This window comes from Calidris pugnax, unplaced genomic scaffold, assembly GCF_001431845.1.
Source record: "Calidris pugnax isolate Ruff unplaced genomic scaffold, ASM143184v1 scaffold102, whole genome shotgun sequence".
NCBI classification, from domain to species: Eukaryota; Metazoa; Chordata; class Aves; order Charadriiformes; family Scolopacidae; genus Calidris; species Calidris pugnax.
The window spans coordinates 58,752-80,453 of NW_015090846.1; the positions used below are offsets into that span (position 1 = coordinate 58,752).

A 21,702-nucleotide genomic window follows, 5' to 3' on the forward strand; every position below is an offset into this window, starting at 1 on the left:
TGCTATAATAATATTAGGTAATACCACTGAGGAGGGATCTTAAAAGGGGTGGTCTTTACCACCTGAAAGCAATAATTATCTTTTTCACTTGTTTTAAACACTGGGCCTCTGGCACGCAGCATTATCGGTTCTGGGTGACATGACGGCAGTACAGCAGCACAGTGTTTTTTCCCTCATGAGAGCTGGGGGATTACTGCCAGCCTTGTCAGTGCATTCGGGTTATTTTTTTCAGTCAAATATTGAGCTGAAACCCCAGATCCTACGTGTAGGGGGCCAGTTCTGCCGAGAAAAAGTTAGTCAGAAACCAGCACTGGAGATGGGCACGGCCCCCTTTTCCAGGGATGCATCCTATCTAAAGGGGAGTTGTGGTTTGCTCCTTCCCTTTCAAACAAACACTGATTACTATTCAATCCAGAGAACTAAAATTAGAAACCACCTGATTGACTCACCACAGCAAACTGGGCCCGGGCCGGGGCCAGCCACAGGGATTTCTCCTCAGGGGGCCCAGGGATTTCTCCTCACGGCTCCCAGCTCCCTCAGGAGGTGTCGGGAACCGAGCGGGGCCCAAGTCACGGAGATCTGTCACTGTGTTCGTCCCCGCACCGTCCCCTTTGGCACAAACCCACAATTTTTGCGCCCAAAGAGGACAATCACCCCCTAAAGCCCGAGGCGGAGGGCGATGTCCACGCTGGGAAGCGGGAGGTACCTCAGTCTCCTCAACGTCCGGCCTGTGGCGCCTCTCTCCTTTCCCGCCGCCATCCCGGCCGGGCTGCTCCGACCTCGCCGCCAGGTCTCGGCTGCGCATTTCCCCTCAGGGCGGGCGAAGGCAGAGGGACGACCTCCCTCCAGGCAGGGGCGGGAGCCGCGGCTGGCCCAGGACCCCGCGGGGCAGGGCAGGGCCGGGCCCGGGCGGCGTGTGGCCAAAGGAGGCTGCCCGGCTCCCTCAGGGCCGCCCGCCGGCAGCTCTCCCGGGCCCGCACCCCGCGAGAGGGCGCTGGCGGCGGCGGCGACGGGCCGCTTCCCGGGGAAGGCTGAAGTTTGAAAAAAGTGCCGGTTGCTGGCGGTGCCGTACGGAGCAATGGCGGCGGGGACCCCGCAGGTGAGCGCCGCGCCGAGGGCTCGGAGGGGGCCGGGAGCATGGCGGGAGGGGGGGGGCGAGCCTCGCCTCAGGCGAGCGGGCTCCTGGGTGGCCCTCTTGGGTGGCCCCCTCCGCCCTTTGGGGGGCCCCTCCATCCTCCCACCGGGAAAGCACCGCCGGTAGCCCCCGGCCCCGGAGAAGGAGAGGGCGGCGGCGGTGGGGGGAGCGGGGCTTCCCGCTGTCTCCTCTCCCTCCCGGCGTGGCCGCGCCCCGGGGAGTTGGGAGAGTCTTTTACGAAGCAGGTGGGATCCCCTCAAAATGTCCCTCCTCGCCTCAGGGGAAACGGGCCTCGGGCCAAGTTGGTGCCCGCTGAGGAAAATCCCCTCTGGGCATCGCGGGGGTGTGGGAGGCGAGGCGGCTGGCAGGCGGGAGGGCAGCCAGCCTCCGTGCTTGGGAAAAAACACTCATTTCTGGAATAAGCGCCCCGGAGCGGAGGAGATGCCCTGCCCTCTTTCCTTGAGGCGTTTCGAGCCTAATCTGGGAAAGAAGGGATGGAGAGAGCGGCACAAAGAGCGCTCGCTGCCAGCCCTGGGGCTCAGCCCGCTCTCCCGGGCTCGCCGCTTTCCGCCCTCACCAGCCCTTAACACCAGTTGGAAAGGGGAACTGGCTCCAGACAGGATTGCAGTTGCTTTTTTTCCAAACCTTGAGGTGACTTTTTTTTCTCATAGAGAGTGAATGTGGCTAGTGTGAGTCTGCCCGACTCGGGCCTCGTCCCCACAGCATAAAGTTGCCTTGAAGTATGTGATTTAAAATGTCCTGTGAACACACATGTGGGCTGCCGGGGGGGAAGGCCTCCTTGTCGCTAGCTCATTAAATTGAATCGTAAATCAATTTCTGTGTCGGTGGTGAAACTGTAAGGGTAGGGTTGACTCTGGGCTTTGTGCAGGTGAAGCTCGTTGCCAGGCCGGGCATAATGAGGGGATGGCACCTCCCTGGGCTGCAATCCAAAGGACTGAGCATGACTTTGATACCACTGAAATTTTTGCTAGTTAGGAAGCAGTCTAGACACTTCGGTACGACGCGAGTCCGGCGGAAGCCCTGGTTGAGTTCTGGCAGCCCCACTAGAAGTACCAAAAGCAAGCTAATTTAAGCTGTCCTGGGTATTTCTCCACAAGCTGTGAATGTGTTTTGGGATTGCATTGGAGACGTACCCCGAAGGACTGACCTTCCCGGGGAACCCAGGAACAGCTGCGGCATGGGCTGGGGCAGGATCCCAACACTCCACCGATATTCCTGAGTCAGAATGCAAAATGCAAAAACCCAAATGTAAATTCAGCTTTCCCATCCTCTTTGATAATAAAATATTTTATCTTCCTGGTGGAACCAACGTCAATGTTAACGTCAGTCTCTGAACCATAGAGGGGAAGAAGGGTCCGGTAAAAGATTACCGTGCTTACGTTCTAAATATATTTAGAAAATTAGCATGGTGCATGAACTAGTATTCAGACTAGCTTTTGGCACAGAGTAATGTGGGGAACAATTGACCTGAAAACTGCCCGGACTGTAGCTGATCTCTGAATCAAAACCGAGTTATCCACATTCAGCACTTTTTATTGGTATTACTGTTGCATCTCTACTCATTCCATGGCTCTGGGCGGATCGAAGGGGTGGATTTCTTGCAGCCATTTGCATAGTTTGGATGGAAAAGAAATCTGTATGCTGTTTTCCTAATTATTTAATTGAGAATTATAACCAGCAAACTGCTTTTAGTTACTTGCTATAGACTGGATAAAGAGCTTTCTGACTTTCCAACTTACAGCTAGTAAAGGTTGCCTGTGACTCAGGAACTCCATGATTCAAGTTCTTCCTTAGAAAACTTGGGATGTTTTTCAAAGCTCTGGCTTAGTTCCTGGCTTTACTAATTGGGCGCGAACTTCCTGAAACCAGGATGTTAATCTGAACCTTTTTGTTTTGTTACCGATCTGAACAACTCCTATTTTGGTTATTGCGTATCTGTTGCAGGCCCAGCTTGGTTTTAGGCCAACTTTAAAATAATTTTTTTTCCTTCTTCTTTACTTACTCTGCTGTTAGACTGAAAGCATAGCAAAAACTGATTGAGGATGTTTGGTTGGGTCTTTGAGGTGTGAAACCAAATACACAGATATGATTAAATAATTGTTTCTGTGTGAGTGACATTTGTTTTGGATGCACAGCACACTCTTAAAGTGCACTAATGTACACAAATAACACAAAACCAATGTGGTTTATGTTGGAAATGTGGTCAACTGATGAAAGAGTGTGAAAACAAGTTGGGATTCCTGTCTTTAGTCACTGATGTGCTGTATGACATTAAGTCGGTTAGTGTAGTGGAGTTTGACTTTTGCATTTAAGCAGGGAGTATGATGAGTTGTTAATGTTACGTTATTAGTATATTAATTGCTCTGAGCAATTAAAGCCTTAAAGCTACTCTTCCTGTTGAAGAGAAAAGCATAACCTCTTGCTTGGATCTGTTTGTTATGGTGTGAACATCTTTGTGCTTATTTGATCAGTGAGATATACCTCCGCTGCTGCTGCTGATACTGTGTATGTCCAGAGTCTATAAAGAGAGCATCTCTGTCCAGAGCTATTGATGAGGCACACATCACTAGAACAAGTAGTAGTGAAAATGATGTAAAACAAATGATGTAGAACAAAGTTCAGAACAAACTTGAATGCTACTAAAGCAACTCAAAATTATCAGTGCTTTAAAGCAGCCTTATTTCCTGTAAATCACAAGAGGAATAGAGATTGAGTCAACAGTTTGGTTCCCTTTTCAGACACGACAGAAAGTGAAGCTTACTCTTTTACTTGTGCATTTTTAGAAACAGCTGTAGGTTTTATATTTTACTTCTTCGGGGGTAACAGCTGAGAGTTAATGCACGCTTGTGACATTCCTAAAAAGCCCTAACAGTTAGTTGAGATGTGTCTTCGAACAGTTGGCATCAAGACACATTCAGATAAAAATTTTTATCTACTACAGCATACCAGTAAAAGTTAATGTTGATCAAACCAAAGGCAAATATTGGCTGGGCTTTGATGCTTGGAGAACAAAGGTGTGTGTAGACATTAAATAACCAGGAGACAAGTAAGGTTAAGATTTTTTTCTAGTATGGATTGAAACCAAATTAAGGTATGTTAAGATGAAAGTTATAGTCTGTCTTCTGCAATTTAAGTGTAGGTCTCATCTTGAAAATTTGGTGAAAAGGTTGGCTTCAGAATTTGTATGAACCAGTTTCTAAATGAAATGAAGGAGTGGAATCTTATGAGGGTATTGCTATATCATACAAATGGTTGAACTGTGTTGTCTCTGAAATCCTCTTGCCCAATGCTGCTTGATTGCAGGGCAGCTGCCTCTTGCAGCTGGGCAATGGTGTGAACTTAATGGATCCAAGCTTCCAGCAAAAACTGGAGGGTGAGAAGGAACTGCTTCGCCGTGCAATACAGAAGGAACTGAAGATTAAAGAGGGAGCAGAAAACATGCGCAAAGTGACAACAGACAGAAAGAATCTTGTTCATATAGAACAAGTGCTGAAATCTTCCAACCGAAAACTGGAGCAACTACATTGGGAACTTCAGGAACTTAATGCAAGGATTGTAATAACAGACAAAGAAGACACTAAGACAGGTAGGTCTTGGGTCATGATTGACAGGAAAATTGTGTTATAGTGCTTCGGTACTTACATATATTGAGCTGATATACATATATTTTTCTGTTGAGGGCTCACAAGCAGTGGGAGTTTCTTCTGTTGGTATTGAGCTGATGAAATTATTTGTGCAGTGAAAAGTTGAGAATGGGACAATAAAGGTGAGAAGAAGCAACAGGAGACATCAGTGTAGGGAGAAGACCAGCTGAGAGTGCTGGGTATGGACAGCATTCAGGAGCAGACTGTAGGTGGAATTGAAGAGATTTGAATAGAGTTTCTGGGCAGTTGAACATCCAAATATTTTACAGGATGAGTATAAAATTGGCAGAGTGCTTGTTAGGGTGTTTCACTGGTCAACTAAGAAATACTTATGGCTATGAGCTTGACTTTAGTTTGAAAGTGTTTTGCAGTCAGTTTTGTAGATGAGATCTTTTTATACTTTTATAGGCCTTATAGAATCACCCATCTATAACCCAGTGAAATGACGCAAGAAAAGATGACTAATGGTTTTGATTGTATTGTTTGTGCAGATGGATCTGTATCTCCAGATCCTTGTCTCTGGGAGAGAAACCCGGACCCCATGGCAAGGAAAATTGAAGCTCTGAAAAAGCAGCTCCATGTTGAAATGAAAGTGAAACAAGGAGCTGAGAACATGATCCAGATGTATTCAACATCCAAGGTAAGCAGGAATAAGCAATCATTTGGAAACATGGATTCCTGGATCAAAATTTGCATTTAAAGTCCATACACAAAATCTCTCTCTGGTGGTTGGTATGTGAAAGAAATTAATTTGCGGAGCTTACTTGGCTGAATTCTAGCTGTGTATTTTGATGCTCAGCATGGTGACAGCATGTCATGTTACTGCACAGGACAACCAATACTGCAACTGTGCATAAGACTTACTGCAACAGGTTACAGATTCCAGGAATTTAGCTGGAATCTAAAAAGAATTGGATGGCACGTGTTTCATTTGCCAAGAGCTTAAGCCAATCTGTAATTACTGGATGTTAGGAAAAGTCTTTTCCGAAAGTGTAGTTTATTCCACTTTGGCCCATGATGAAGTTTCCTGTGTCGTTTTCTGAAGCATCTGGTGGTGATCACTGTTAAAGGGGAGTTATTAGACCGGACAGATGGGCATAGTCTGGCAGTTTGGGTCCTTTTGGCAATTCTTACTTGGCAGATGCTGATCGTGTTTCTGCTCTTGAATTTTGCTTAGTGGTGTTAATGATAGAGTTGGGAATCAAGTTGTTTTAACTTAACCATGTGAATCCTTCTCTAGTCTCCGTGGGAAGTGCTACGTACCTATAGAATAGCTCGGGTTATTGTTCTTGAACAGACGAATGGCCCTTTGGAAAGACTTGCCTCTCTACCAGCTACAGACTCTGCATCACTTCTTTGATCTAGATGCTTAACTTAGTTGTCTGAATGCCAACACGGAGGTGTTAAGGCATCCAACCTCAATGCTCATGGTGATTCTAGAGGCAGATTGGAGCCAGAGAAAAGTATCACATAGAAAGTGGCGTGGTAGAAGTGTTATCTCTAGAAAAACTGTTGCAAGCCTGTGAAGGTAGTGAGGGTAGTGGAAGAGGTACATTCAATCACTGACTTGAGGAAAGAAAAAAGCATTGGTACTGCACACTGAGTTGATGTGATGTTTTGCTATCATTAGGTTGTTTAGGATAGAGCACAGCACATCATACCTTCATGTGAGAAAAAATTTCAGAGGTTTACTGGTTTCATAGTCATCCCACTTTTTAAGTTTGGGATAATCATATCTAAAAGTCAAAGGAGAATTAAAAAAAATCCCAGCTTATTATGAAGCTTAATTCAGTACAGACCAGCAGTGTAGAGGGTTATTATATTTTTATTTGTTCAAAACCTCTGTGCTCACAGAATAGTGAGCACAGTTGACCAGGGAACCACAAGTCTCAGTGACTGTAAAGTTTGGTATTAACTGGACATGTCCTTGACCTGCCCTTTCCCTTTACAAATGGAGATCGTGATCTCAAAGTCCTTGATCCTCAGTGGTGTCTCCTTTACAGAACTGCTTATTTATGTCATTTCAGAATCATTTATGACCCTTCTTGCAGTTACCACCTCAACCTCCTATGTGCACACATCATTGTAATCCATTTTTAATAAGCGTGGTTCTCTCTCTGCATATGGCTTCTTTTTGGCAGGAGCGGAAGCTGCTGGCTACAGCTCAGCAGATGCTTCAGGACAGCAAGACAAAGATTGAAATAATCCGCATGCACATTGTGAAAGTATCTCAGTCAGCTGGAGGGATGGAGGATACAGTGGATCCAGCAGGTAAGGTGTTTTAAGTAACCGATACAGCCCAGAACAGATGTGGTCAAAGCCACGAGATCCAGAATACTCAGTCAGTTTTCACCCATGCCATGTTTTATTTCCAAAATGGCCAGTGAGGATGGGGACCACCATCAGTGCTTTGGAGCTGCGTATTGAGGAGCTGAGACATCACCTGCGCATCGAAGCTGCTGTCGCTGAGGGGGCAAAAAATGTGCTGAAGATCCTAGGAGGGAGTCGGGTACAGGATCGCAAGTTTTTGGCTGAGGTAAGCACTTACTCAGGCCTTTTTGAGAGGGTGCTTTCTTGCCTCAACATTAGTGGTTTAGCATGAATGGAGTTAACCAAGAGTTATTAATTTGGGAAGGTCCTGTGTTTCTGTGAGGACAGACTGATTGGAATCACTTTCCCTTCTAAGGACAACATTCCTTGTTTTGGTGGTGAAAATTCTCAGAAACATCAGAAGTGACACTGGGGGGGGTCAGGATCTATGGGAAAATATTTTATCTCGTTTCTTCATTAGTAAGATGTTATCTGCTCTATTATTATTTTTTTTTAAAGCTTATTGTAGTAATTCATAAAGGATTAGTAGTACCTGGTCTGGGGCTGTACATTGAAAATTTCTACTTGCTTTCTGTTCTACTTCATATTGCCAGGCTCAGGGTCGTTTGCAAGAGTCCTCTCAGAAGATTGACCTGCTGCGCTTGTCCTTGGAACGTCAACTTAGTGAGCTTTCTTCAGACCACCCAAAAAGAGCGCTTATCAAGCAGGAGCTAGTAAATACTTCCTCCCTGGGAGCTCAGCATGGCAGCATCCAACCCACTTCAGTCATCAAACCTACAGCCCTTACAGGTACATCAATCCTGCATGGCATGTTGTTGTGAGGTCAGAGGGGGGAAAAAAAAATAGAGTTGCATTTCTTCTCATTGTTATAATGCCTCTTGTTACATGGACATTTGATTTTCTAGGAACTGGATGTATTTATTTTAGGCCAGACAGAGCTTTCTGATCATATTGATTTGCAGTCTATTAATCCGGGGTAGATTTGAGCTGTTAATCAATAAATCATGAATCTGAGACATTCATGGACCCCTGTGAGGACAAGCTGACTGGAATCACCTTATCTCATATTCTTTACTCTCCTCAAATTCCTCAGGAACATTGGAAGTGAGACTGATGGGGTGTCAGGACCTACTGGAAAATGTTCCGGGACGTTCCCGAATGACTAGTTCTTCTCCCATCGGTGGCAGCCCAAGTGACTTGAGGTCTCTTTCCCGAACACGAGTTGGCCTGGGCATCCATGGCCGTAGTGTTGCAGGAAAGTACCTGCGGAATGAAGAGCCGTGTAGTGAGTATGGGGTTTCCTGTGGAATTGTGAGTGACGCGTAGGGGCTTCTTATCAAGGTGCTAGGGTTAGCCTGGTATGAGTGTAATTATAAGAAACTTGGTTTCTGTAAAACTGAGAGAGAGAATTTCACTGAATTTCACTGAATTTCTAGAGTTGGAAGGGACCATAGAGATCATCTAGTCCAACTCCCCTGCTGAAGCAGGATTGCCTAGAGCTAGAGCATGTTACTCAGGACTGCATCCAGGCGGGTTTTGAAAATCTCCAAAGAAGGGGACTCCACAACCTCCCTGGGCAGCCTGTTCCAGGGTTCCGTATGAGTGTAATTATAAGAAACTTGGTTTCTGTAAAACTGAGAGAGAGAATGAATTGCGTTATACCTGGTCCTCCTAGTGCTCTCCTGGAAATTACATTTGATTGGGATATTTGCCTTCAGCATGAGAGTTTTTCTTTGGTAAAGCATTATAATCCGTGTTTTCTCCTTGTTCAGATGAGGTCCTTGCTGTGCTCAAAGTGGACAATAAAGTGGTTGGCCAGACAAACTGGGGACCAGTTAATAACCAGGCGTGGGACCAGAGCTTTGTCATTGAGCTGGACCGGGTAAGTCTGTTCCAGGTGCCCTGCGTTGTGTTTGCTTTTCCATTTCACTTTACCTGATTTGCTTGTTTAGCTGCCATTCCAACTTGATTCAACTGTGTCCTTTTATGTGCCAGTTATCGTAGTCTTCCCCTGAAGGCAGTGCAGCTCTGGCAGATTCAGCCTGAACAGCATCTGTTGTCCTTCTCCCCTTATCTGAGCAGTTTTATTTCATCTTACCAGCAAAGTGGCTCTCAGGGATTTCTGAAATGAGAAGCCAAGACAGCCACCTCCACGAGGGACTGTAGCTAAGAAAACTGGAAAACACCAGAGAAAGCAAGGAACAGAAGGATTAAAGAAGTTTCTTATGCATACTGTTTAGTTTACTGATTTTATTTATTTATTTTTTTTACAACAGCCTGTGTGTGCATTTTCCAGAGCATGGGGCAGGATGTAACTCTTCTGTTTTCTTTTTTCTCCCTCACCGCTCGTGCATCCCACCAGTCTCGTGAGCTAGAAATTGCAATTTATTGGAGAGACTGGAGAGAACTATGCGCAGTGAAGTTTTTACGTTTGGATGATTTCCTTGATAACGAACGTCACGGGATGTGCCTCTTGCTCGAACCCCAAGGAATGCTTTTTGCAGAGGTATGAATGTCAGCTTTGTTTCTTTTTCAGAGGACTCTGCCTGCTTAGGGTGCCTGCCCTGAAAGCAGTTGTTCAACCCAGGATACAAGGAATGGAAGGAACAGTAATCTAGAAGGGTAGAATGACACCTGAAATCCTTTTGCGTCAAAATCACATATAAGAATAAGGAACAACATGATATAATAGATGTGCACATGCCGTAGCCCAGAGTGACTCTTCAGTTGCTCCTCTGTAATTATATATGTGTGTGCTGTGAAATCCGTTGGTTTTTATTTGCTTTCATTATGACTCATCGGTGATACTTTAATTAAGCATATGGCTTAATGGTCACATTTGAATCACAGAGAATGTAGAACCAGAGATCCAAGTTCCCTTAGGGTATGCTTATTTTATCATCTTTCTGAGGCTAATAATAAAGAGTTTGAAGTACCATCAATGAAGAGATCATCCAGATAATCCCTTAAAAGCCTCATCACTTTCTCCTTCGTGTTGTGGTGAAAGTTCCTGTGGTTATCTTTCCAGAAGTGGGATCTTGACCTCATGTGCCCAAATTTGCCTCCTCTCCCTGCCTTCTTGTTTTTTTGTGGTTTGGTATTGTTGGGGATGGGTTGCTTTTGGGGTTGGTGTTTGTTTTGGGTTTTGGTTTTTTGTTTTCTACTTCTATGCTATGGAATACTAATTTTTTTTTTTGCCTTACAAATGGCTATATTCTTTATGTGTGGTTTTACAAATTAGATTAATTTTGTTTGGGATATAAATTGGTCATAATTTGGGGGGGTTTTGCAGTTCAGGTAGCAGAAAATTCCAACGTTTAAAAACGCAGCTCAGGTGTTTAGAGGGTGAAGTTAGAATAAAGCTCTCTGGAGCCTGTCTGTGGGAGTGACTCCTAACTTACCAAACGGGTAAAACGAATGGACAATTTGATTAGAGAACAGGCACGTGTGAAAGTTTTTGTGTTCATGGTGTAAACAAAGTATCCTGACAAATCCTCTTTGCTTCTCTGACAGGTGATGTTCTGTAATCCTGTCATTGAGAGAAAGCCAAAACTGCAGCGACAGAAACGCATTTTCCCCAAACAGAAAGGTAATCAGCTAGAGAACCGACCTCTTACTATCTAGTGTGTGTAGGTGAGGGCACTCCTATCCCATTAAATTTGTGAGACACTAAAATGCTTACTAATTACTGTAAGTAGGTGGGCTTTATTAGAATGTGAATGTTTGTTCAGTCACAAAAAGCGCAGGCAGCCTGGCCGCCGCATGGTGTGTAATGCGATATTGTTGCCAGTGTTTCTAGTCACAATTAACATTGTTTGGAAGATATAATTAAGAGTTATTTAACAGGTTTCTCAGCAAGATCCAGGACTCAAGCTGTACTGATTTAAACTGCAATTGGTTTAACCAGCTATTGGAAAGTTTTCTGGAAAACTCTAAATTAGAGAAAACTATAGAAACTACAGGCTATTGATTGTCTGTCAAGTCTTTAGAGCTGGCATCTCAGATGAATAGTTTAGCAACTGGAATAATTTGCATGTTTTCTTTTTTTTCTCTGCAAATTCTTTCTTGTGAAGTTGAATAAGGTAAGACTTTACATACTGAGGACCCCTAGCAGTGAGGATAAATGAGATTTTTGTATTTATATTCTTCAGGAAGTAGTAAAAATAATGAAAACATCCCAAATGTTTTACTCTTTTTAAAGACGTTTTCAGAAACGTTCTGTTAACAGGCTGCGTGATTAAAATGCAGTGTTGAAATAACCTGACTTAGGAAAACCTGAAAGAATAAAATAAATTTTTAATGCTTTATGCAATTTCTACATGAGGATTATTATTATGAGGCTAATGTAGGTCTATTTCATTGTCATCATTGTTAAACTTTCTTCCCTGAAATAAAGCCCATTCTCCCTAGGGTGGCCTACCTTTATGAGTAACCCACAGGTGTTTGGGTGAAAATGATAATTTAACAGTACATTAGATTGTAATTTGTGCATTGTAATCTCAGTGGTGTTTTAACTCTGACTCCTCCAGGGAAGGAATTTCTCCGGGCTCCTCAAATGAACATAAATGTTGCAGCTTGGGGTCGCCTGATGATGAGTTTCCTCCCTCCGTGTAGTTCCATGAGCACTCTGAGTCCCCCACTTCACGATCCCATTCAAACAGACTTCTCTCCAGTTCCCCCACAAAGTCATGTTGATTCAGTGACCAAACTGAGTCGGTAAGTCGTGTTCTGAGTGTTGCTGGATGGCACTCTGGAACGGGTGTAGGATAGACCTTAAAATCAAATTGCATCTTACTAAGGTGGAAGAAGATACTGATGTGAAGATTGTATCTGTGGAACTTAATTCAGGATTTTAAGAAAAGCCAATGCTGCCTGAAACGATGTGGTTTTAGTGGGGTGTTCAATACTCTGTGGCTGGCTCTGATTTATGGTTAGCAGTTGGACTGATTTCCAGAATTGCTCTCCTAACAGGCAGTGTGCTCCAGAGCCAGGGGAACTTAATCAGCTTTCTTTTCCTCTGCGGTGAGAACTGTGGGCATAAAAGTGGTGATAAGTAAACACCACGATACGGAAAAAACCCAAAAAGCAGATTTTCAAAAGTTATTTTATATACACAGAAAGATGTACTGGTTCTACACTGTAAAGGAAAGAAAATTCCACTCATTAGATGTCTCCACTAGCACAGTAACTGAACTGTAATCAAGGTCGCAATGTGATTGTCGTAAAAATGACTCTTCTTTCATGAGGTTACATGTACCCCGCCCACCCACCAGTATAATGCAGTGTTCAAAAGGTTCATAAATAAGTTTTTAAATATGCTGCAGAAGAAAATTCTCTAAATAATAATTTTCTAAAATTGTGGGAATTAATTTTTAGACAATTAGTCATTCTCTAAAACAGAGTATTCCCTGATTCACAAGCCCTAGGGGAAAAAAAAAATCAAGTCAAGTACTGTGTTGCTATTAAAATCAATACTTCCCTTAAATTCTTGATCATAGTGACTTATTTCTACAAACCTGTGTTTCAGAGCTAGTGTTGAAACGTGACTGTAACCATCGCCAACTTTTCTTTTCATTCATTTCGGAGAGCATGTGTCTTGTTGATACTTCACAGAGTTGTGGTGTGAATCGAGGAGTTCTGTTGTCTGGTGTATTGGACTGAACTAAACTTTGCTTATATAGAAAGGTGATCCAAAGATGTTTATGTACAATGTTCCGCCCTAAGGCGATCTCCTTCAATTTTGTCTTAAAAATGCAGTGACTTTCCTGTGGCTAAGTTTACATTTGCTGATGAAGCACCACCCAAGCCCCCACGACTCTTTTTGCTGGCCAACTCCAAAGAATCGACACAGTCTCCTGCAGATTCTCCGGTAATAGGGAGTCTAATGGGCTAATAGGGGGACTTTTCTTTGTTGATATTCTCTCAAGCCTGGTTCTTCTTATTTGTTTATTACTGGATAAATTAACTTTAGGCAGATTCCTCCTTACTAGCTGGCTCAGCTCCAGGGATTCAGAGTCGAGTGAGCTATTTTGGCATGGAGTCTTCATGAAAGTGTTGCACCAATTATTTTTTCCTTTCCTTTTTTTTTCCTTTCCTTTTTTTTTTTTTCCTTTCCCTGTTTTTGGTTGTTTTGGGTTTGTTTTTTTTTTTTTTTTTAGTTATAAGTTCCTTTTCTTGGAGAAGCAAAATGAGAGGTAGGTCAGCATTGGGAGTTCAGGCCAGGAGTACAGAACACAAGAGTGCACAGAGAAAGCAGGGAAGGAGGGTTGGCAGGCTTTTAGGACCAGATGAAGTTCTCTGTTAAAGAAACTTGGCAAAACCAAGAGGAGCTCTACTTTTCTGACAGGAAGGAGCAGGAAAATTGTTTTGAGTGGTATAATGGTTAATGACCTGTGTTCTACCACTTTTTACCCTTTCTCCTTTGGCTTTGGTGATTGAGGAAACTGCATTCTTTTATCATTGTGACTCTTTAAGACGTGTGATGCCTTTTTTTCTAGAAAGGAGATGTTTTATCCTAGACTTTTAAAAGCATTTGTTTTAAAGGATTTGACCCTATCAAAAAATATTGAACATGGGAATAGTTTTGTGTGACCACACACAACCTGTTTTCGTGCTATTTCCCTCCAAGCAGAGGTGATGACCAACTGCAAGAAGTTGTCTGTGGTTATGCTGGATCACGACAGAGGAGAAAATTTGGATGCAGGTGTTCAGGTCTGATGTGGTGATTCCAGAAGATGAATCACCATAATTCTCTTTTTGTTCCTAGTGTCTGAAGAGGCTGCATGTTGAGGAGAAGTCTTGCAGCTCTGTGCTAAGAGAATTTCCAATATCGGCATCTCCAAGGTAACTGTGGACAGCATGGGCTGTCTTGGGTCACAGATTAAAGAGGCACTGAGCTGAAATTCTTGAGTCTGCGGTCTAAAATCATGCTGCGGGTATGCTTTGGTTTCAGCAGCAGAATCTTAGTGTTGAGTGTAGACAATGCCATGAAAAGTCTGCTCTGAACTTCACTGGTCAAAACGCCTGCTGCGCCTTATCTGCTTATTAACCCCGACACTGAGCCTGCTGATGGGCTGTACACTGCAATGTAATAGATGACTTTAGTAGAAGGTAAAGTTGCTTAACTGTCTTCAAGTGCTTCCTTGTGTTTGAAGTTTTACGGTGTAGCATATTTAGATGTGTCTGTGTTCTAAGTAACACATTTCAGAAACACTTTTGGCATCCCTCACACTTCTGTTTCTATTGATATGCAAGATACGCTGTCTTTCATTACGTAGGGAGGCATAAAACAGTAGGTTGTTTATAGTCCATGGCAGTTGTATATACACAATTTGTGCGTAGCAAGGATTTACAGTAGTAAGTATATCAAAACCAAGACAAGTAAAAAAATAATAATAAAAATTGTTGAACTAATATTGACCCAAAAAGCACAAATAGGAAAATCTATCTAAGCTCATCTTGCAGGTCAGATGATAGAATTACATTCATAACTTCTGCATAACTTCATCATAATTTTTGAGGGGTTCCATGTTCAAACCCCTGTAGTCAGGACGCAGTCAGGCACCTTCCTGCCTTTTCTCTAAGAAGGTTGAGGGAGGGAGTTGAGTCCTTCCTGAGTAGATACTTAGCCCTTCATTTCACTTGGTGGTGGAGTATAGAGCGTGTGCTGTCTTTTAAAGATGATTCTGGACTAAAGCGTCAAGGGTGTGGGTTGTTTGGAAAGAATTTTATAAAAATCCAAGCAATTCTGTACCCTTAGTTTCCTTGGTAACGCTTGGTGGCTGACATAACATTTTATAGCATCTCTTTATTCAGCTACTTATTTTCCAGCAACATCTTATGTCTGTTGTCTCATCGCATTTCATTTCTAATTCCTGTTTGAGAACTTATCCTTATGCCCTTGTCTATGCACTAGACGTGTTCATGTCTGATTAACACAATTGCTGTTGAGCCTGCTGGAAGGAGTGTTGGCAAAATTGAATTTTACTACCCCAAGGATGGGGTTAGAGGGGAACTAATACTGTTATGGGAAGCAACAGAGAGCAAGCCTTGGAGAGTCAGAACTGTTGCTCCTGTTGCCAGCACAGATGGAAGTGACATAGCTGCCACTGAAAGCAGTTTCCTCACTTTATTGTTACCTGCTCCTCTCTTCAGTGGCAGAACAGCAGCTGCAAGCCTAAGTTTTTGGCATCTTTTGGGTATTGTCTCAGGAATTCTTCTGTGTTTGTTTGCAGGAAAAGGACAGTTCAGCTCGAGGATTTTCACTGCATAGCCATGCTGGGACGCGGTCACTTTGGGAAGGTAGTGTATAACTCTGTGGAGTAGGGCAGTAGGACTGTGGATATGAAAACAGGCTTCTGCCTCAGAGTCTGGATAGAACTGTTGCAGTATGGAAGAGATTTGTTGCAGTGCAGGTATACAAAACAAACCCTGCTGCATAAGCAGCTGATAACTCCTGTTAACAGGCAAAACTCCTGAAGATTTATGGCTTCAAAGCTCGGAGAAAACCATTCAGGGAGTGCTAAGTCATTTCATAAAGCACATTATTACCCTTTCTTTCATTATTGTTATGATCACTGGTGGAATAGTTCCATTCTCAAAAACTGTGTGCGTAGTTACATGCTGTGAGAGCTCTGAGGTGCTCCGAAAGTGCTCAGCCAGCTGTGGTACTACTGTTTGTGAAAAGAATAGAACTTACACTGACATCCTTCTGGACTGCAGCAGCGCCAGGAGCAGAAAAAAATGTTCTCCATTTCTGGAGTTACTTGAGCTTGGTTTTGAGAATGACTGTCTGGAGCGGATGGAAATCACTTGGGTCAATGGGAGTCAAAGTAATCCAATAAGGAAATAACGCATTTGTTTGAAGTACAGCTTTTCTGTTGTCTTTCAGGTACTGCTGGCCCAATACAAGGCAACTGGGAAGCTGTATGCTATCAAAGCCTTGAAGAAAAAAGATATTATTAGGAGAGATGAAATTGATAGGTGAGCTTTGTTTAGAGATGGTACCATCTATTGCCAGAGGCTACGTTAATTAACACATCTGTAATCAAGTGTTAGTAGGTATGATGTGTACTGGTCATGGCACTACTAAGGTTACACATGACCTTAAGGCTTGGGTAACTAAAATCAGGAATAAGGAAAGTTTTAACAGCGCTGTGTTCTAGCTTTTGGTGGAATAACACCTGAAGAACACTCTAAACCTCAAGCTTTGGAAGTATCTAGGATAAATATGCATTAACCCTTCCTTTTTATTTCCCTAACTTAAGATGTAAAGATTTTCTTCTTCATCCTGTTTTCTCAAAACAGGCTTTTCTGCCAAGTTTTAATGTTGACGTTTTTGTTCTTTGAATCCTGGCAGCTTGAACTGTGAGAAGCGAATATTTGAAGTGGTCAATTCTTCTGATCATCCATTCCTTGTGAACATGTTTGCGTGTTTCCAGACACCTCATCATGCTTGTTTTGTGATGGAGTATACCCCAGGTGGTGATCTTATGACGCGCATACATGAAGATGTTTTTCCAGAGCATACAGCACGGTGAGTTAGAATTAGTCTAGTTTCCAGGCATTATAAATTTAAAACTTGATTCTCGTAGGTATTTCCTGATAACTGTTTCTCTCTTACAGATTTTATACAGCCTGCGTAGTCTTGGGGCTCCAGTTCTTGCATGAGAAGAAAATTGTTTATAGGTAATGTAGCAAAGAATCAAGTAAAAGACAGTTCAGCAACTTGAAAGTTTGTATTTTCCTGTAGCTGTATGTCTGAAGGTCACTATCTTGCTGGATTTTCTAATCTTTCTGTCTGTCTTTATTTTCCTCGTCGCCTGTTGCTATCAGCATGTTCATCGTGCTTACAGTAAAGAAAGTCATCTAGAAGCTATTCATCTGACATGTTGCAGGTGATTAATCCTCTGTGACATGTCAATACATTCAGGGGGGCACCTGTAAGTCACTGCTTTCTTTTTTTTACTGTGAAAGTCAAGTAATTTGTCATGCTGTTGTGGGATGCTCTTCTCCAGATGAATAAGCCCCACCCAGCTCAAAGCTGCTTTGTGAGCCTTTCATTAAGAGGAAAGTATCAATAAATTAAGGGGACTCTTCCAAATAATAGATTATTTAAACCAAGCGTAAACTTTACTAAATTTAGATTTTATTCTCTTTATTGAGTTTCTGCCTCTTGCAAAAAATGAGGTTGGATGATAATCCTTAGGCTTCATCCACCATTTTCTTTCCTTTGCCTGCAGGGACTTGAAACTGGATAATCTACTTTTAGATGCTGAAGGATTTGTGAAGATCGCAGATTTTGGATTGTGTAAGGAAGGTGAGTGACTTTGGTGAAGCCAAAATTGAACCATCAGAACCAGTTTAGGATGTGGGCTGTAGTAATGCAGTCACAAATACAGGTGCTGAGGTGGCTGTGTGTAACTTGCATTCATTCCCATCTTAAAAATAAAACAAAACCCACCAAAACCAAAACATACGCACATGCCCCAAGAAACCAAACAACAAAAAAAATCTCACCTGTCTGGCCATGATGAACTTGGAAAGAATACTTTGTCCTTTAATCTTCAGGAAACTTATGAAGCTGTTTACAATGTGCTCCTTTGCTCAAAGGAGCCAGTACAAAATATGTACTTGAGTAAATGAGCAATAGAATCTGCAGGAAGTTCCCATGGTTTTGCTGTTTAAGTATTGTCTGTATATTTCTTATTTGGAATTTTTAGGGGCCTCATGTTTCATACTTCCTTATTGATATTTACAAGCATTGCCCAGTTAACATTAGACTCTGAAATGGTAATCTGTGGCTTTCAGAAGGGGAGACCACACGTGACCCATTTGGCAAAGTGCGCTGAATTTTGCAAGCGTTCTTTTCCTACAGGAATAGGTTTTGGAGATCGCACAAACACTTTCTGTGGCACTCCTGAATTCCTGGCTCCAGAAGTCCTGACAGACATCTCCTATACCCGGGCAGTAGACTGGTGGGGACTGGGTGTACTCATTTATGAGATGCTTGTTGGTGAGGTAAGACCACCTTCCTCTCAGAGGCTCTCACTAAGCAGTCTTGGGGAGGGTAGTACTCGACCACCCAAGCCAAAATTTTGCTGAATGTAGCCAACTATTTATTAGTACTTAAAATACATTTTTCTTACTCATAGTACTTGCTAAACAGTAATTAATTCATACAACTCCCTGCTATTTTCATCCCTGTTTAATAGTGAGGAATTGGTGCTATGTGGATTAAATAATAAAATGTCACAATTGCAGTCACCGTTCCCTGGAGATGATGAGGAAGAAGTCTTTGACAGCATTGTCAACGATGAAGTCCGGTATCCACGATTCCTTTCGTCTGAGGCGCTTTCTATAATCCGTAAGGTAATGGGCTTGATGGGTCTCTGGGAGCCTGAGGAATTTGCATTTACTGTGTAAGTGGATCCAGAGGGACTCTATTAGGATGGAATAGCATTTGTGTGTATAATCTGGAGCTGCCCACACAGTCTAAGGAAACATTTACAATTTACACATATTTTTCCTTTCTCTTTACATGAGTGCTATTCATGAGTCCAGGGATGACTAAGCAGGCTTCTTACTGAGGCCTGTTGCTGCTAACTCTGAAATGGAGAAGTGTTTATCCAAGGGCAGGAATGTCAGAGTCATTCAGTGAAGATGGCTCGATTCAGTTTTTGAATGTGACCCAGCAGTCACAGGTGCACAGCTGAGATGAGATGCTTCATGCAGTTTAGAGCAGGTATCTTATTCATGTTGGCAAGTTGTTTACAAGGAACCAGATCTGAGCTATTACTAACAGCTTATGGCCTTGCTGCAAAGGCAGGATGAGAAGATACTGAGGGGTCAGTCCATCTCCTTCCTTTTGCTTTTCTCTCTGGAACATTATTTCTCTCCATCCTTGTTCCAGTTGTTTAATTTGAACTGGTATTTCCTGCAGCTGCTTCGGAAATGCCCAGAGCGTAGACTGGGAGCAGGGGAAAAAGATGCAGAAGAGATTAAAATCCAGGCATTTTTCAAGGTAGGAAATCACCTTATTTCTTCCCCTCATCTCTTTTGTTTGAGCTGAGAGTGATTTTGCTTTCTGTTGGTACTGAGGCCTATTTCCATTAGTTACCAGTGAGATCTTAGTGTTAGGCTCTGTTGCACCTCATTGCTGTGTTCAGGAATATGGGTTTCAATTCGTGTTTGAAATGACATCCCCCACGTGTGTTTTGTGGGATCTGTAAACTTCCAGAGCCAGTTTGTTATTTCTGATTGGGCTGCTTCTGTGTACAAATATACCTACCTTTTGAGCCATCGATAGACATCCCTTTTTAAATCAAACTGCAGCAGTCAAAGATGCTGTCTGGTGATGGCAGTGATGGCCAGTCTATTTGATGGCACCTGCACTTGCAGGATACACATGAATCCTAAGAGAAATTGAGGTTAAAGACACATTTGCTTTGGGTCAAGGGTTCCAGACAAAAGTGTTGCCATTCCTCCTTGTCGTTACCCGTCTGCCAGAAGTCATTAGCCTTATAGCCCCTGGCTGGCTTTGCACTGGCGTAAGAAAAAAGCCTTGGATGTCAGCAGAAATTGCTGGGAGGTCCACAGATCCACCTGGACGCAGCTGCACTTTGGTTTTGTCCTTCCTAAATATAGTTTGAGCCGTAACTTTGTTTCTTGGTGCCCTTGGCCTTAGACTGTATGGAATCTCTGTATTACCCAGCCTGTACCCACTATGCTGGCCTTTTTTCAATTCTCTCTCTCAGTAGAAATCAGACATGTTGCAAGGGAGGCTGCAATCCTTCCTCTTGCTTTCACATTTCATAAATAATCTTAGTGTCAATCTGGCCTGTTCATGTCCTTCTCTTACAGGAAATTGATTGGGATGCCTTGTTTGCCAGGACGCTGAAGCCCCCTTTTGTGCCCACTCTCAGAGATCCCACCGACATCAGCAACTTTGATGAAGAGTTCACATCACAAAAGCCAATCCTTACCCCTCCAGAGGAGGTTGCTCTCCTGACCCGTAAGGAGCAGGCTGTCTTCAAAGACTTTGACTTTGTCTCCAGACACCTTTTAAATGTTTGATTCCTGTGCTATAAGAAACACGAACAGATTGTTACCACCTTGAGAGAGCGTGCAGAGGACTTGGCATGGGCAATGGAAAAGTCAACAGAATTCATGGCACTGGTGGTGCTGTTGACCCGAGGAAGAGAGCGCTCTGTAAAGCTGAGTTAACCTACTGCAGTTTTATTCAGCCTCATTTGTTGGAAGGACACTGGAAGCCAATTATTTTTATGGAGTAATTAATGTTTGACTGGATGTATCTTCTTCTGCCATTGAGTATAGATGGAAATTTGAAATTTAAGCTGGACTTAATGGAATCAAATAATCTGTGCAACCCACGTTACTCGTTGCAAAAAGCCTAAGTAAGTAGCACGGCTTTTTAAAGTTGCAGAGTAGCAGGGGAATGGCTGCTTCTCACCTCTTCTCTAGAAAGATATGCAGCATTCCCTCTTTGTAATGATTTTATGCCCATTCCCACTCAGAATTATGTACACCGGGGACAGAATGTATTTTAACACAACCAAGATAATGATGTTGGGGTTTGATAATGATCCAAGTGATATATCTTAAGGAAAAAGAGTTTCTCTCTACTTCTTTGAGGATGCTAAATCTTAGCTATTGTTTTTAATTATATGAAAAGTTCACAGCTTTGCACATGCATTTTTTTTTTTAAATAAAGATACCTTTTCTTATAACGAAATTTCAGCTTTTCATCTCCTTGGTGTTAGCTGAATGTTCCTGATCAGGGATGACCATATTCTGCTCAACAGGCAGGATTTTAGTTTTTTCTGTAAATGTCAATATTTTCTTCCTTCGTTCCTTCTCATTTAAGTTGTCTGTGTACATACTATGTGGTGTCATCAGCTGTCACATACAAATGATTGCAGTCAAGTTGTCTCTCCACATCGTTAAAATCTGTGTATATCCTGTATCTTTTTTTGGGATGACTAAATGATGACAGTGTTAATATTGGAAAATCAGTAAGTTAAAGGTGATTTCATTTGCCTGGTAACATATTTTGTAATTATACTTGATAAGATAAATTTTCTTCTCTTAAATTCATAATGTTAGCTTGTTGGGCAAAAAAAAGGAAGGGTGTATTTTTCCCTGATGACAAATAGGAACGCACAGCTATTACTCTTCCAGTTTCTCTTCAGCAGAGGTAGACAGAAGTTGAACTGACACGATGGTGCTGTAGCTGGAGATAAGGTCTGGGTGCAGCTCATGAGTCGTCATTATTAAATCCAGGCTGGTCTAAGTGCTTCAGAATTCAGAGAGGTAAGAGGTTTTGGGGTTTTTTTTGGTGCAAACCAGAAATAATTCACACCAAAACTGGATTTCCTAATTTCAGAGCCAAGTATAACTCCTGCTGAAAATTCCCACATGCAAATATCCTTTCAACCTCCTGCTCTGCCTTGCCATGCAATGCCCTGTTTCAAGCAGGATACACATTTTCCTCACCCTTGTCTGAGCAGTAGCGGTTGGCTCGCTGCTGGCCCGTAGTGTGGTTTGTGACTT

The 21,702-nt window shown here is 42.8% G+C and overlaps 1 protein-coding gene across 1 annotated transcript; it reads left to right on the forward strand.

The window, feature by feature from the left end:
• The first annotated feature begins 969 nt into the window (after window positions 1–969).
• PKN3 (protein kinase N3) lies at window positions 970–20,884 on the forward strand. Its single transcript, XM_014943083.1, has 22 exons — window positions 970–1,099; window positions 4,460–4,742; window positions 5,292–5,440; window positions 6,942–7,071; window positions 7,185–7,336; window positions 7,725–7,920; window positions 8,225–8,416; window positions 8,904–9,013; window positions 9,494–9,637; window positions 10,645–10,720; window positions 11,661–11,847; window positions 12,889–13,000; window positions 13,898–13,974; window positions 15,366–15,432; window positions 16,022–16,113; window positions 16,490–16,666; window positions 16,756–16,818; window positions 17,373–17,449; window positions 18,008–18,150; window positions 18,394–18,501; window positions 19,073–19,153; window positions 19,993–20,884. The coding sequence occupies exons 1-22, from the start codon at window positions 1,079–1,081 to the stop codon at window positions 20,203–20,205; spliced, it is 2,850 nt and encodes a 949-aa protein (XP_014798569.1). The 5' UTR covers window positions 970–1,078; the 3' UTR covers window positions 20,206–20,884.
• The last annotated feature ends 818 nt before the right edge of the window (window positions 20,885–21,702 follow it).